We start from the raw sequence: 14,498 nt of genomic DNA on the forward strand, positions 1-14,498 counted from the left end.
ACTGTAGCTACAACTTTTTGGGCTGCAACAAAAAGGTTGAAAAATTTATTCAAATATTCCTAGATGTAGGAATATTTATATATCATTTTGCTGAATTTGTTTTTCACTACAATTTCACAGACCTTTGTTTATGTGTACATCATGCATTCAAAGACGTCACTTATACAAAGAAACAAAAATCACCAAATTTATCTCTGTAGGCAGTGATGGTAATGTTAAGATAGAAGAGTTGATAATTCTTAATTATATAAATTGTTTTTGTAATTTATTCAGAAGATGATTTAAGAAGTTTGTAAAAAATTAATGCATGCTATCCCATTCAAGTAGGTAATTCACCATTAATTCATTCAAATAGGTAATTCAAATAAGTAAAGCATTGTTAATGAATCCTTTATTACAGCCGGCATGAACAATTATTGATAGTGAGCCTTTGGATACTGGTGTTTTTAGACCCTTATGAATGTCTACCCCATGATTTTGGTATTGCATGACTACTATGAATGTAGGTTCATCTGTGTATACAATCAGTCTTCCTTTGCAAAACAGGAACATTGTCGCAGAAATTTCATTCTTTGCATTTTAATGTCATGCTGTTCTATTAGTATTACCAGTTGTCTTCAGCTTCTTCGATCTAAATCCCATTTTATGTAATATTCTTCTTAAAGAGCTTTCACTCCCTTTGAAATTAATTTCACTTTTACAGGGTTTTTACATAATTCTCTACACAGTAGGAATGCATTTTTCGGTTACATAAAATTTATTTATTAAACACCTGAAATCATTTGTGTCTAACTAATCTAAATTGCACATAGTACTGAGGGATTTACATGTTTTCTGGGTTAAAGGAACACGGATGGCTTCTCAGTTTCATTTGATTACCCATCTGCTATAATTCTCTTGACTGTTTGTTTTGATAATTTTGTCACCTGAACAACTGTATTCTGCACTTTAGTTTTCCTCTCTATTCCGAATCCAGAATTGTTTTGTAAAAAGAAATTGTAAACAAAAAATACAATTTCTCTCACCTGATTATGAACTACTGTACCTTTTCCTCCTAACTTTGGCATTTTAAAGAAAAATAACTATTGAAATATTAAAAATTTAAATGACTGAATTTATGACAAAGCCTTAAATGAAAACAACACAACAAATAGTAAAAATAAATCGCTAACGGCTATTTACTTCATTAAGTAAAATATACACTGCAATAAATGTTTCTACAATAACCACTTCTAGAACATAATTACTAGTGAGGTGTGACAAATGATTCTTCACACTGCAATGATTAGAATAGATTAAAAATAATTTAATGAAATTCTTAGAATTGCCTGTTGTGTTTACAACAATTCATAAATAACACATTAGTCATGTATGATTCATGAATGATTGTACTATTATTAGATGTTATACAACAGGAAGGTGGCTGCACAACATCAATATATAATTTAGAATAATACTCAACAATTACATATGCTACAGCAAGTTTATGAAACCTGTTTTTTTATATATTACCATACCACAAAAGACGTATAGGAAATGATAATGTTTTTAGTTTGCTTGTAACAGAGGCCGTTGATGCAAAGTGCTAGTACATAATACATTTACTGATTTCTTTATTAAACGAATTAAATCGTAACATAGATAAAACTAAATTGATTTCATATGCAGATCATACACCATAACTACCTTTATTACATAAATGTATCGCTTATTAGTGTATACAAAGTAAGAAATCAAGGTATAATATTTGATTCTTCATTGATGTTCAAAGAGCATATAACAACATATCATATTCAATTTATGAAACTTTTTCAAATATTTTTTAAGCTCAAAATGCTAAACAAAGATAAATTTGGAAAACTAAATACAAATTATATTCATTAACAGAAAATACAGTTGTTTTGAAACACTCTTTTAATTATTTATTTTTCATTATTATTATTACCCTGATACCTATTTATTTACTAATGATTGTTTAACTAACAGATTGTATATATATATATATTTTATTGCTATAAAATTCAAAATTTAATTTCAAATATATTTGATTAGGCAGTTTTATAATAATTTTGTATTATTTGTAATACAGATTAATCCTTGTAAACATCCAATTGTAATACTTCAAGATGTGGGATATACTGCTCTTTGTGGACTTCTCCAATTTATGTATTGTGGTGAAGTCAGTGTCTGTCAGGATGAACTAGCTGATTTTCTTAAGACTGCTGAACTATTACAAGTTAAAGGCCTAACTGGCAGTGATTCTCAGGTTAGTTATAAATGTTATAAATCTTACCTTGTAAAATGTAAGCAAATAAGTAAGTGCTGTACACTTTTCATTTATATAAATTTATTGTTTTTTACAAAACTTTTCATAACTTTTATTATACAACTTTTTTTACACAAATTCAGTAATGCTGCATGAGGCAAGTACTGTAACTTAAAATGATTGAAACGTTCATATCAGAACAGGACTATGGTTTTTGTTAGTAAATATTAAGAGCCATAGAGGTGGTTGACTTGAGACTGAATGAAGACTTTGTTTATTCAAAACCATTACATGTGAGCTGGGAGATCACCAATATAGAATAAATACACAGTGATAATCCATTGTGGGCATCAATCAATTAATGCAATTGTATGTCATTTTAATGAAATTCAAATGAAGGAGTGTAGACTGAAAAAATACACATACTATTGTCTAAAATACAAGATAAATAAGAAGTAAAGAATATAGGACTAATATGAATATCTTAAAAGAAATGTAATATTCTATAAGGCATGGTTTTAAAGTAAGGTCCATCTTGAATTTGCTGCTTATGTATGCATTGTAAACAGATGGTTGTTACCTAGTTCAATTTTATCAAAACAGCTGCTATTAACATAGTTTAGCCATTTTTTAGTTATCTGTATTCATCCATTTATAATGAGTGCCTACAAAGTGTGAAGTTGAGGAGTATTAGATTTTTGATAGAAAAAAAAAATTCTGCTGCTGAAATTCACAGGCAAATTTGTAACATTCATAGATTGAAAATTATGAGTGACAGAAATAAGACAGTAGTGCTGTTCATTTCAAGAAAGGCAAACAAATGTTCTTGAAGAACATAGTGGCTGGCTGTCAGTGATGATGGATGTTTTGATTGTAAAAATTGAGAAAGCTGGTGCTTCACAATGTTAAAATTGTCTTTGATTTTTCATGATTTTTTGTTTATGAAATTTTGACTAAAAAATTTCGCTTTAAAAAATTGTGTGCCAGATTGATGCTAAAGATGTTAACTGACATACACAGGAAAATCTAGTGCTACATAAAACGATCAATAAAAATAAAATTCAGGGAAGGGCAATAATCTACAAGAGTTATCAAATAAGCTGTTTTCAGATCATACTGCAGTAAAAAAGTGTAATTGGGAAGTTAAAAAGAAAGCATTTTCCTAACTAGAAGTGAAGACTGATAAAAAATGGGGTTGTGAATGAATGACATTCATGTACAGTACACAGCCTGTGAAAATCTCTGCAGCAATATTACAAGGATAAATCAAATATAAACGGGATTTTTGTTACTGAGCATCTACGGTTGGTGGGACTGGGCTCGCGCTTCTAGTAGGCTTGGGTGGGATCATTAGGAGTGGGGAGAGCTGGTCATTCCACTCCCCCAACCAATTTGTCAGTAACGCTCACAATGTCAAAGCAACAGGTGCACCCCTCCACTGCGCAACGCATAATTATAAAATCTCTTGCCCGTGAAGGAGTTCAAGTGATGGGAATTTTCTGAAGATTGACTGCACAGTTTGGGGACCAAACATTGTCAAGGACTAGTGTGTTTGCCTGGCATGAAGAGTTCAAGGAAGGATGAGAACAAGTGGAAAATAGGAACACGTTTGCAATCCTTGGACCAGCATTACAGACAAAAACATTCGCGCAGTTCGAGACATTCTTGAAGACGATCGATTGGTGAGAATATCTGAAATTGCAGAACAGGTTGGAATAAGTTATGAGAACTGTCATGCGATCATCACAAACGACCTACAGTTTCGTAAAGTGTGTGGCAGATGGGTTTTTCGCCTTTTGGCCACAGATCAGAAGTTGAGACATTTGAAGGTCTGTCAGAGGCTTACAGCAAGGTTTGCAAAAGAAGGTGATGCATTTTTGAGTCGAATCATCATCTGCGACCAAACTTTGGTCCATCACTACATTTTTCCAGTTGTAACAAGCCAGTATGGAATGGTGGTGGAAAGGGGAGGCAGCCCCAGTGAAAGCCAAGACTCGACTGACAGCTGGCAAGGTTCTTTCAACCATTTTTTTCAACTGGTGAGGTATTTTGTTCATTGATTTTTTTTACATGAGTGATGCACAATCAATGCTGCTTACTACTATGAGCTGTTGAACAAGGGAGGGCAGGGCTGCATATTGTTGCAAGAGACTGGATCAACTGATTCGAGAAGCCATCCTCCTCTACGATAACGCCAGGCTCCATACTACGGCTCTAGTGGTTTCAAAAAATGCATTGGACTTAACTTGATCATCCTCCCTACAATCCAGACTTGTCGTCCTGCGATTTTCATTTGTTTTGGCCACTTAAAGAATCTCAAGGAGGGCAACTTTTTGAAGATGTCAAGGGCGTGGAGGGATTCGTGAGCAATTGGTTCCTGACACAACCAGCTTCATTTAACGATGCTGCAATTAAAAACCTTTCTTTTCACTAGGAAAAATGTATTTATAAAACAGGAAACTATGTAGAAATATATTTGCCTTTTATTTTTCAATAAATAAATGTTTTAAAAAAATAAAATCCCGTTTATATTTGATTTACCTTCATAGAAGATCATCACAATACGTCAATTAAAAATCAAGGAATTTAAGAAAAAGTGTTCATTTACCAAGAAATAATTATTTTGTATTGATTACTGAAAAAATAAAATGAGAAACAATCCAAGAAAAAATAGGCAATTGAGCTTACTTCTGAAACATTAATTTTTTCAGTAGCAAGTTATTATTGTCCTGGCAAACGAAAATTAAAATATCTTGCATATTTGCTTGTGTAAGTGATGGATCATTTTTGCTAAAAAGAAAGCAGCTTAATATTATTGAAAATAAATTTTTAAGGTGAATATTTGGATTCATTAAAGACAGGGAAGTTTAGAGATTATGTAACAACGAAAGCCTGAAGGAAATAATATTACATTAATAAAATTAAATTAAAATCCAATTAAAATTAAGGAAGAAGAGGTTTAGAGTGAGTGGCTTCAACTCAGGGGATAGATGGATTTAATAATAGAATTACGTAGATTGATGAAAATGGAGTGCGCTGGAGGAAGGCTATGTTCCATAACTAGACCTTTATGCCAGTGTAGACTTGTTGAAGATAAAGTTCATCTCCTGCGTTATAATGGGAAGACAATGCAATGATATTATCAAGAATAAGAAAATTGTGGCAACATACATTCAGCTGAAAATGAAACTACCATGTTAAGTAATTTTCAAACCTCTCGCCACATGGTAACAAGATTGTTTTCTATGTGGAAAATTGGTATTTAGATAGATATGGCTTATTTCAATGCTGTAAAATTCTGTATCACATTCCTAAGAGTAGTTATTAAGCTAATTTTGTAAATTAAACTATATAAAATGTCTAGACTCTTCTTGTTTTTCAATAATTATAATTTTTATGTTCTCAAATATTATTTCTATAGTAAAATTATTGTTCAAGCTATGTAAAAGAATTGTCTTATAAAAATGCTCATTGCTCTACCAGTTTGTTAAATACAGCTTGTATCTTACTTGAATTCATCCCATTAAATTGTGTGAGTGCCCAGTAAATCATGTGAAATGACAGATTGAAGCTGATGATTAGAAGCCACTCCCTTGTGTTCATGTACATTATAAGTTTCATAACTAGAATTTTTATTAAAATCTTACGTCTAAGACAAAGTACTAAACTTTTAATGGACTAGCAAGCAGTTTGTGAGACAATGTATTAAAAAAAATTGAATTAATTTGGTCCAATAACTTAGTAATTTTAACATTTTTCCATGGTTGTAACAGTTTTTATTCTACAAAAAAGTTTTTAAGTTGAGATAAAACTTCAAATGTTTGCTTTTTTGTCATATAGAATGTAGATTTTTGCTTTATCCTTTTCATACTTTTTTTAATATATATTTTTTTTCTTTTCTGTCATTTAACTGGTTTGATCCAGTTCTCCAAGGTTCCCTATCTAGTGCTAGTAATTTCTGTTTCATTTCGTTATATCCCCTACATCTTACATCTCTAACAATTTGTTTTTCATATTCCAAATGTTTCCTGCCTGCACAATTTTTCCCATCTACCTATCCCTCTAATATCAAAGTGACTATTTCAGAATGTTATGTCTGTCTCTTCTTTTAGCTAGATTTTTCCAAATTCTTCTTTCTTCATTAGTTTGCAACAACACCTCTTCATTTGTCACTTTATCATCCGTCTGATTTTTAACATTCTCCTATAGAACCACATTTCAAAAGCTTCTCATAGTTTCTACTCAGGTACTCCAATCAATCAAGTTTTACTTCCATATAAAGCTATGCTCCAAACATATACTTTAAAAAGGGTTTTTCTGTTGTTTAAATTTTTGATTTAAGGAAATTATATTTCCAATTGAAAGTTCGTTTTGCCTGTGCTATTAGGCATTTTATATTGCTCCTGCTTCATCCATCTTTAGTAATTCTACTTCCAAAATAACAAAATTCTTTTACCTCCATATGCTTTTTCTTGTCCTATATTTATATTCAGTCCATCTACTATTTCTACTACATTTCATTACTTCAATTTTGTTTTTCTTTATTTTCATGGGATGGTTCTTGCATAGGAATTCATTCATACCAATCATTGTTTCTTCTAATTGTTTTTTATTCTCGACTAGAATTACTATATCATCAGCAAATCGTAGCATCTTTATCATTTCATCTTTCACTGTTACTCCGAATTTAAATTTTCTTTAAACTCATTAACTGCTAGTTTTATGTAAATATTTAAAACTAACAAGGACAGGGAATATCAGGGGTCAGACTCCCTTTATTACTACGTTTCTTTCTTATGCTGTTTGATTACAACCCTTTTTTTTTTATTATTATTGCAGTTTGGTTCCTGTAAATGTTAACAGTTGTTATTCTATCTATATTTGAACCCTAAATTTTTTAAAATGCTTAACATTTTATTCCACTCTACATTATCAAATGCCTTTTCTAAGCCTATAAATGCCACATATGTTGGTTTGTTTTTCTTTAAAATGTTAGTTGTTCTGCTATCTATATTTGAACCCAATTTTTTTTTAAATGCTGAACATTTTATTCCAGTCTACATTATCAAACGCCTTTTCCTGGTCTGTAAATGCCAATTATGTTGGCTTGTTTTTCTTTAATCTTCCTTCTACTACTAATCTGAGTGCTAAAATTGCTTCCCTTGTCCCTATACCTTTCCTGAAACCAAATTGGTCTTCTCCTAAGATTTCTTCCACTCTCCTTGCAATTCTTCTGTACAGAATTCTAGTTAAAATTCTTGATGCATGAGTAGTTAAGCTAATTGTTCTGTATTATTCACATTAATTTACTCCTCCTTCTTTGGTATCATGACAATAACACTCTTTTTGAAGTCTGAGAGAACTTCCTCTTTTTCGTAAATATTACACAACAGTTTGTATTATCTATCTATTGCTTCTTCACCTGCACTACGCCATAATTCTGCAGGTATCCCATCTATCCCAGGAGCCTTTCTGCTATTGAAATCCTTTAATGATAAATTAAATTCAGATCTTAGTACTGATCTCCCTTTTCATCATCATTAACGTTCTCTTCTCCCTCCATAACACCATTTTCTAATTTATTTCCTCAGTATAACTTTTTCACCCACCTATCAACCTTTTCTTTCGAGTTATAAATTAGTGTGCCATCTTTATTTTAACACATTATTAGATTTTAACTTATGTACAACAAAATTCTCCATAACTTTCTTGTATGCTCAGTCTATTTTACCAATGTTCATTTCTCTTTCCACTTCTGAACACATTTTTTTAATTCACTTTCTTTTGTTAATTTGCACTTCCTGTCTATAGTATTTCTTAATTGTCGATTGTTCCTTTTACCTTCTTTCATCACTAGCATTCTTATACTTCCTACACTCATCCATCATCTGCAATATATAATCTGTTATCCAAGGTTTTCTACCGTTCTCTTTGTTCCGCTTAAGTTTGCTTCTGCTGATTTAAGAATTTCCTTTTTAAAATTCTCCCATTCTTCTATATTTTCTACTTTATCTTATCTATTCAGTCCTCTTGTGATGTTTACCTCAAAAATCTTCTTTACCTTCTCTTCCTCCAGCTTTTCTAAATTCCACTGATTCATCTGATAACTTTTCTTCAGGTTTTTAAATCCCAATCTACATTTAATTATCACTAAATTATGGTTGTTATTGATGTCTATTCCTGGATATGCTTTGTAGTCAACAATTTGATTAAAAATTCTTTGATTAACCATGATATAATCTATCTGATACCTAGCAGTATCACCTGCTTTTTCCAAGTCTATATTCTTCTGTTATGATTTTTAAAATGGATGTTGGCAGTTATTAAATTATACTTCGTACAAAACTCAGTAAGTCGGTCCCCTCTTTCATTTCTTTTGTCCAGCCTGTATTTACCCCCAGTACTTCCTTCTTTGCATTTTCTAGTGCTTGCATTCCAATCTCCGACTAATATTAAATTTTCATCCCCTTTCATGTGTTTAATTAGTATTTAATCAATTATATTTCAGATTTTAAAAAATATATGGAATTTTCATGATTATAGCACTTTTTATTTACTTTTTTTTAGTAAATGCCATTCACATTGCAAAGAGGATGTAGACAGTAACATATTATATAGATAACTTTTTGTGTTACGAAAAGTGAACATTATTAAACCTGTAACTTTAAATCTACAGTTGGTCATTTTAGATGTTTTTATGAGGGGCATTTGATAATTTTCTGAAATAGCAATGAAAGCACAATTTTTTTTTAATTTTTTGATAAATTGCTGTTAGCATGATATAATTATTCCATGGAATTATATCTTCAGAAAAATATTATGTATCAAACCTGCAAAATACATACTTGTTTTATTGATACTTAATTATTTTATCCAAATTTCATTTCAGCAAATTTTTTCATGTTTGAAGACAGGAAATAGGGTCACACACACCACTAAATAAGAAAAATGTGGAAGCAATTCATACCATTATTCATAAATCTTGCTTGTGCAATTGCTGCTGTGTGACTGTTTCACTGTCATTTTGGAAAAAAGCTTTATTATTTGTCAACTATGTCTTATTCATTATTGCTTGATTTCATCATTCAGTGTATCTTATAGCAGTATATAATAATTCTCCCTTGATGGACTATATTCGAGATGGTAAATTAATTTTTTGCCTCGTAAATCCCAGAAAACAACTGCCATAATCTTTCTAGCCACTGCAATAGGTTTTGCTTTCTCTGAAACACAACTACCCAATTATTTAAATTGTTCTTTGGTTTCCAGTATGTAGTTATGAATCTTTTTCATCAGCAGTATCAATTTACCAGAAATTCATTTAGATCTAATTTAAGTAGCCTTAAACAATGCATAGAATTGGTCAAACAATTTGAATTTTTGACCAGTTTTGAGCAAATGTGACATCCATCTTGCTGTTAACTTTTTAATATGCAAATTTTCATGTCAGAACATGTCACATGTTGTGTATTGTTCTTTTAAGGATTTCATTGTCTGCACTCTCATTGAACTTTATTGAGCATTCTTTTAAAACAATTTGAATTTGTGATTTTTATGTTATTTCATTTGGATGTCCATTTGTCATATTTTTGTGCTTATGAGGACTACATTTGAATTCAGCAAACCAAAAATATATTTTGATCTAATAATAAATTATTGGTTTCGCTTATGGTAAAACTCAAAAACCATTATTGAGCAATGTGATAATATCTTGAGCAGTTAAGCTTTTCAAAGATTAATAATATTATATTTTTTTTTTACATTTAAAAAAAATAAAAAGTTGTTTACTTTGATTAATTGAATGTCATGAAGGAACCATATTAAAGTTTAAATTTGTCAACTACCATATCAGTTATTTATCTATCTGTTACAATTCAAAATAATTTTCAGATGCCCCTAATAGTATTATATTGTATGCTAATAGCTGTTAAACAGATGTGTATACTTAAAAGTATACAAATGAACTTATAAAAAATATAAAAACTTTGTGTAATCTTTAGAAACTTTGTGTGTACATCTAAAACAAATATTTAAAAAATTACATTTTTTTATTTTACCAGGAGACTGATCACCAGTCTTGTTCATTTTTATTTTTGAAGGTAATTATTTTTATTTATTCAGGTTAATTCAATTTGTTTCTAGGAACAAACAAAAAGTACTCTAAATAAAAGGCCATTAATTCCTGAAACAAAAAGGAAAAGTAAAATGCCCCGTAGGATAATTCTTGGAGATCATGGTGAACAAGATATTAAAGATAAGATAATTAGAATTGAAGAAAACACAAATCCTTCGTTAACTTCTGTTGCAACAACAACTACAACTACTACTACTACTACTTCCACACCACCTTTAATTGTACCGAAAACAGAACCTACAGAATACTCAGAAATTGAAGAAATAGAATCATCAGCAGATCATTCGATAGCACCTTCTGGTGAAACTTCAGGGTCAAACTCTCATACTCAACAAGGTAATTTTATTGTGCAGTAGATTTAATTGGTGTTACATAGTAAAACTTTGATAGAAATTTTACTTTTATTTAATCAAAATCTCATGTCAGGAAGGATTTTGAAAATACCATTTTCCAGTACTTATGTTCTTTTTGGAAATAGTTCCTTTCATGTAAAATTCAGCTGCTAACATTTATACTCATACAATAGTATCTTTTTACTAAAATAATACTTGTAATTAAGTCTGTAAGTAAGTAAATGAATATTCAATTTTACCCTTTACATCTGGACTGAACTGACTGTAACTGGATGAATTAAAATCAAACTATTCCAGTAAATTATATAGCGTATTCAAATTATAATGCTTGTTTTCTCAGTTCCATTCTCTTCTGAGGCAATCTCCCTTCATTATCCTTTGCACTTTTTCTTTCTCATTTATCTATTGTTTAGATTTTGCCATTATACTGTATTATGTATTATACAGATTATTGTAAGATTTCTGACCTAATTCCAGGGTGTGTTTATACTTATAAACATCTTTTCTGTTTGAAGGCTTTTACCCTTTAACGTATCAGGGACATTTGTACCGCTTATAATTATTGTATTCAAACAAAGGATTTATCTAAAAGTTACTCTGATTTTCCAACCAATATATTGTTCTTTAAATGGAAATGAGAAGTAAAAATATTCCCCAATTTTAAATTTTTAACTTTTTATACAAGAGATAAGCTAATTGTGTCTGCCTGTGTGATATGTTGGGTTTTAGTAAGTGAAATAAACATTACATTGCATCAGTTATATTAAACTTAGGTGTCTAATTTGCCATCTGACTTGGAAAAAGGAAAGTTGATGGCAGAAAAAACAGCAGTGTTTTGACATTTCTTTTTGTTTAATTTTATTATTGTAAGAATAATTAAAATTAACACTTCAAAATACCTATTTGTAGTTAAACATCTTATTACTTAAATAGTAGTTATGTTGAACAGAATCATTTCTGCTTATCAGTATGGCAGTGTAGTTAGAAAGCAAGTAAATTTTTTTCTGTGCTTAGTTTTTTCATTTATCTTTAACAATTTGATATCTTAGTAAAATTCTTTTTAATTTCATATTTTCCAAACATGGTTTGTTCACAGCTTTTATAAACTAATTGTAAAAATTATAGTTAAATATGATGTCAAATTTCAAATTTTATTTCTTTCCAATTTTTTCATTGAGATTGTAAAGAATGAACACTGGCTATATGTGTTTTGTTTTTCTGGGGCTACATTTACATTAGGTCAGATTCTGCAAATCATGTGTGATTCACATTCTTTAGTTTCAAGAAAAGCTGTATAAACATCATATGTTTAGGCAATATGAAATTTACAGACAAACTAGATTTGATGAAAACAACATTAATAAAAGTTATTTCCTTGTCTCTCTATAGCAACAGCACCAACTGCATCATTGCTGACAAAGGAACTATTAAATATCTCAAAATGTATTTTCATATATTTGAAAGTGATTATGGTTTCCTTTTTTTTTATCTGTTTTTAATATGTTGACTGTCATGTACAAATTGAAATAACAAAAATTATTTTTAATTTACCCTGGATGTGTTAACATACAATTTTCATACAGTTAAACATTCACATAAAAATTCAGTGTATATACCACAATGAGTTCACCAATCTCTTTCACAAATCATACTGAATTGTTCAGAATAAAACAGGTAACTTTTCCCTCTGATTTTTTGAATATATTCTGCAAACAGTATTTAAACACAGTGAACAAAAAAGCAATAATTTATTGTATTGTTAATATATATGTTCAAGTTATAGTGATACTTGTTTTTCATGTGGTGAAAATTTTTAAAACTGGAAATATTTTAATGGAAGACACAAAAAAATATTAGTTTAGTTTATAATACTTCTGTCCACTGACAAAGGAATAGAAATATCAGTAAAAAAATGTTTTATCATCTTTTTGGTTGTAGTAGAGTATTTAATTCTATTTTTTTATTTATCATGAACAGCTTAAATCCTTGTTATGTTTTTGTGTTATTCACATTGTAAATTAAGATCAGTCAAATTTCTTAAGAAAAAGCCGTTGAATGCTCATTTCACCTGACAATATCATTTACTTAATTTAATTCAAACATTTAAAATGAACACTGTTCTCAGACATTGAACAGCATCATATTTTTATTTTTGTTCATTTTTATGTAATTATATATATATATATATAAATATATTTTTTACAGGCCATTATGTAATTAGCAACATTTCTCCTTCTCAAGACCAGTTGCAGGATGGAACCCAAGGTATGCAACATTTTTGTACTTACTTTTAATATTTTGTAATATATTTAGTAGGGGGAGGTCTTTTCAGAACCTGAACAAGATAAAGTTGCCTGCAGATGAAACAAGTTTTTTTATGGTATTGTACTCTTTATAAAAGTTTTTAAGATCTGCATAATCCTATCCATACCCAGTCTACGTGAGCACTTGTGTCTTGTTTTTATGTGCAGATTTAGTGTAAAAAAAGGTTTTCTCTAATAACTAGTTTAAAAGTCAATATTAGCACAATTAAATAAAATAAGAAAAATGTCTATTTTCAGGTAGTTATTTTGCTAACTTGAAAAGTGTTTGAAACTACTGTTAATCAAGTTCATTGATTTATTATAAAATAAACTACTACAGATGTTTTTATTAAATGTTTAAGATACGCCATAACCTATTTTTAATTGTCTAGGGTTTATAGATAAAGATCATTTTCCATTAATCTAGTGATTCCCAAACTTTGCACTGCAGTGCCCTGGGAGCTGCGGTTTCTTCACAAGAGCGTAATTAAATATTGTAAAAGCTTCATAATTAATTAAACAAAGACATTTATAATTATTAATTTAATTTTAAAGTAAAAAAATAATTAAGCTACATGAGTTTTAATTATTTTTATCTCTTGCTTACAAGTAGTCATACTTTTACTTAGGGTAGAACGCCATGGAAAATTTTTAATTTGAAAAAGGCGCTACGACTCACAAAATGTTGGGAATCACTGCATTAATCTATTTATGAGTTATTTTTTCTAATACGTAGATTCTTAAGAATTGTTCATGTTGGTGGTATTAAAGAATTTATTTAATATTTTTACTAGTAAATAACATTGAAGTTACTTATAACAATTATTTTTCTTTATTCATTGCTTATATCAGTATCAAGCTTAATGAGATGTTTATGTGCATTTAAAGAGAGGATGTTAATAGATATATTATATTGATCTGCATTTGTGTATTCAGTTAAACAGTTATTTGTTTCTGAATGTTTTTAGTTATATTAGTGTTCTTCAAATAATTTATTAATAAATTTAATAAAAAGCGTAATAGAAGATTCTTCATAAGATTCTCCATCAGTTTACTAGTGTGGAAGTAAACAACATTTGTAAGATTTTATTTGCAGAAAATTTTGGAGTAAATATTATAATTTCCTATCCTTTTGTCTGATCTCTAAACTCAATTTTCCTTCCATATGATATTTTTAACAGATTGTAAATATTGTACTAGGATACAAAAGCGTTTGTTATTCACTTATTTAATTATGTATATTTTATATAGTGCAAGTGTAATTCATAAAATAATGGCTGGAAGATGCAGAATTTCATTGATTTTCGTCTAAATGTAGCAGAAAATCTTCTGGAGACAGTAAAACTTCCTGAAAGCAAACATAGTATCCAAAGATTATCTTATCTAGTTCAGGTGAAGACCCTGTATGATTGCAGGCAAAACAGTGGGCTCATTTTATTGAG

General features: G+C 29.6%; 1 protein-coding gene across 7 annotated transcripts in view; it reads left to right on the forward strand.

Moving 5' to 3' along the window:
• Positions 1 to 14,498, forward strand: part of LOC142328573 (uncharacterized) — a 66,459-nt gene that overhangs the window by 9,078 nt on the left and 42,883 nt on the right. For all 7 annotated transcript variants that reach the window (XR_012757309.1, XM_075372328.1, XM_075372327.1 and 4 more), the window contains exons 3-5: positions 2,090 to 2,266; positions 10,409 to 10,736; positions 12,959 to 13,018. Coding sequence is in view for 6 of the 7 variants with exons in the window: in XM_075372328.1 (XP_075228443.1) it covers positions 2,090 to 2,266; positions 10,409 to 10,736; positions 12,959 to 13,018 (565 nt within the window). In the remaining variant the exon portion in view is untranslated. The remainder of the gene's footprint in view (positions 1 to 2,089; positions 2,267 to 10,408; positions 10,737 to 12,958; positions 13,019 to 14,498) is intronic.

This window comes from Lycorma delicatula, chromosome 8 (genome assembly GCF_047948215.1).
Source record: "Lycorma delicatula isolate Av1 chromosome 8, ASM4794821v1, whole genome shotgun sequence".
In the NCBI taxonomy this organism is placed as follows: Eukaryota; Metazoa; Arthropoda; class Insecta; order Hemiptera; family Fulgoridae; genus Lycorma; species Lycorma delicatula.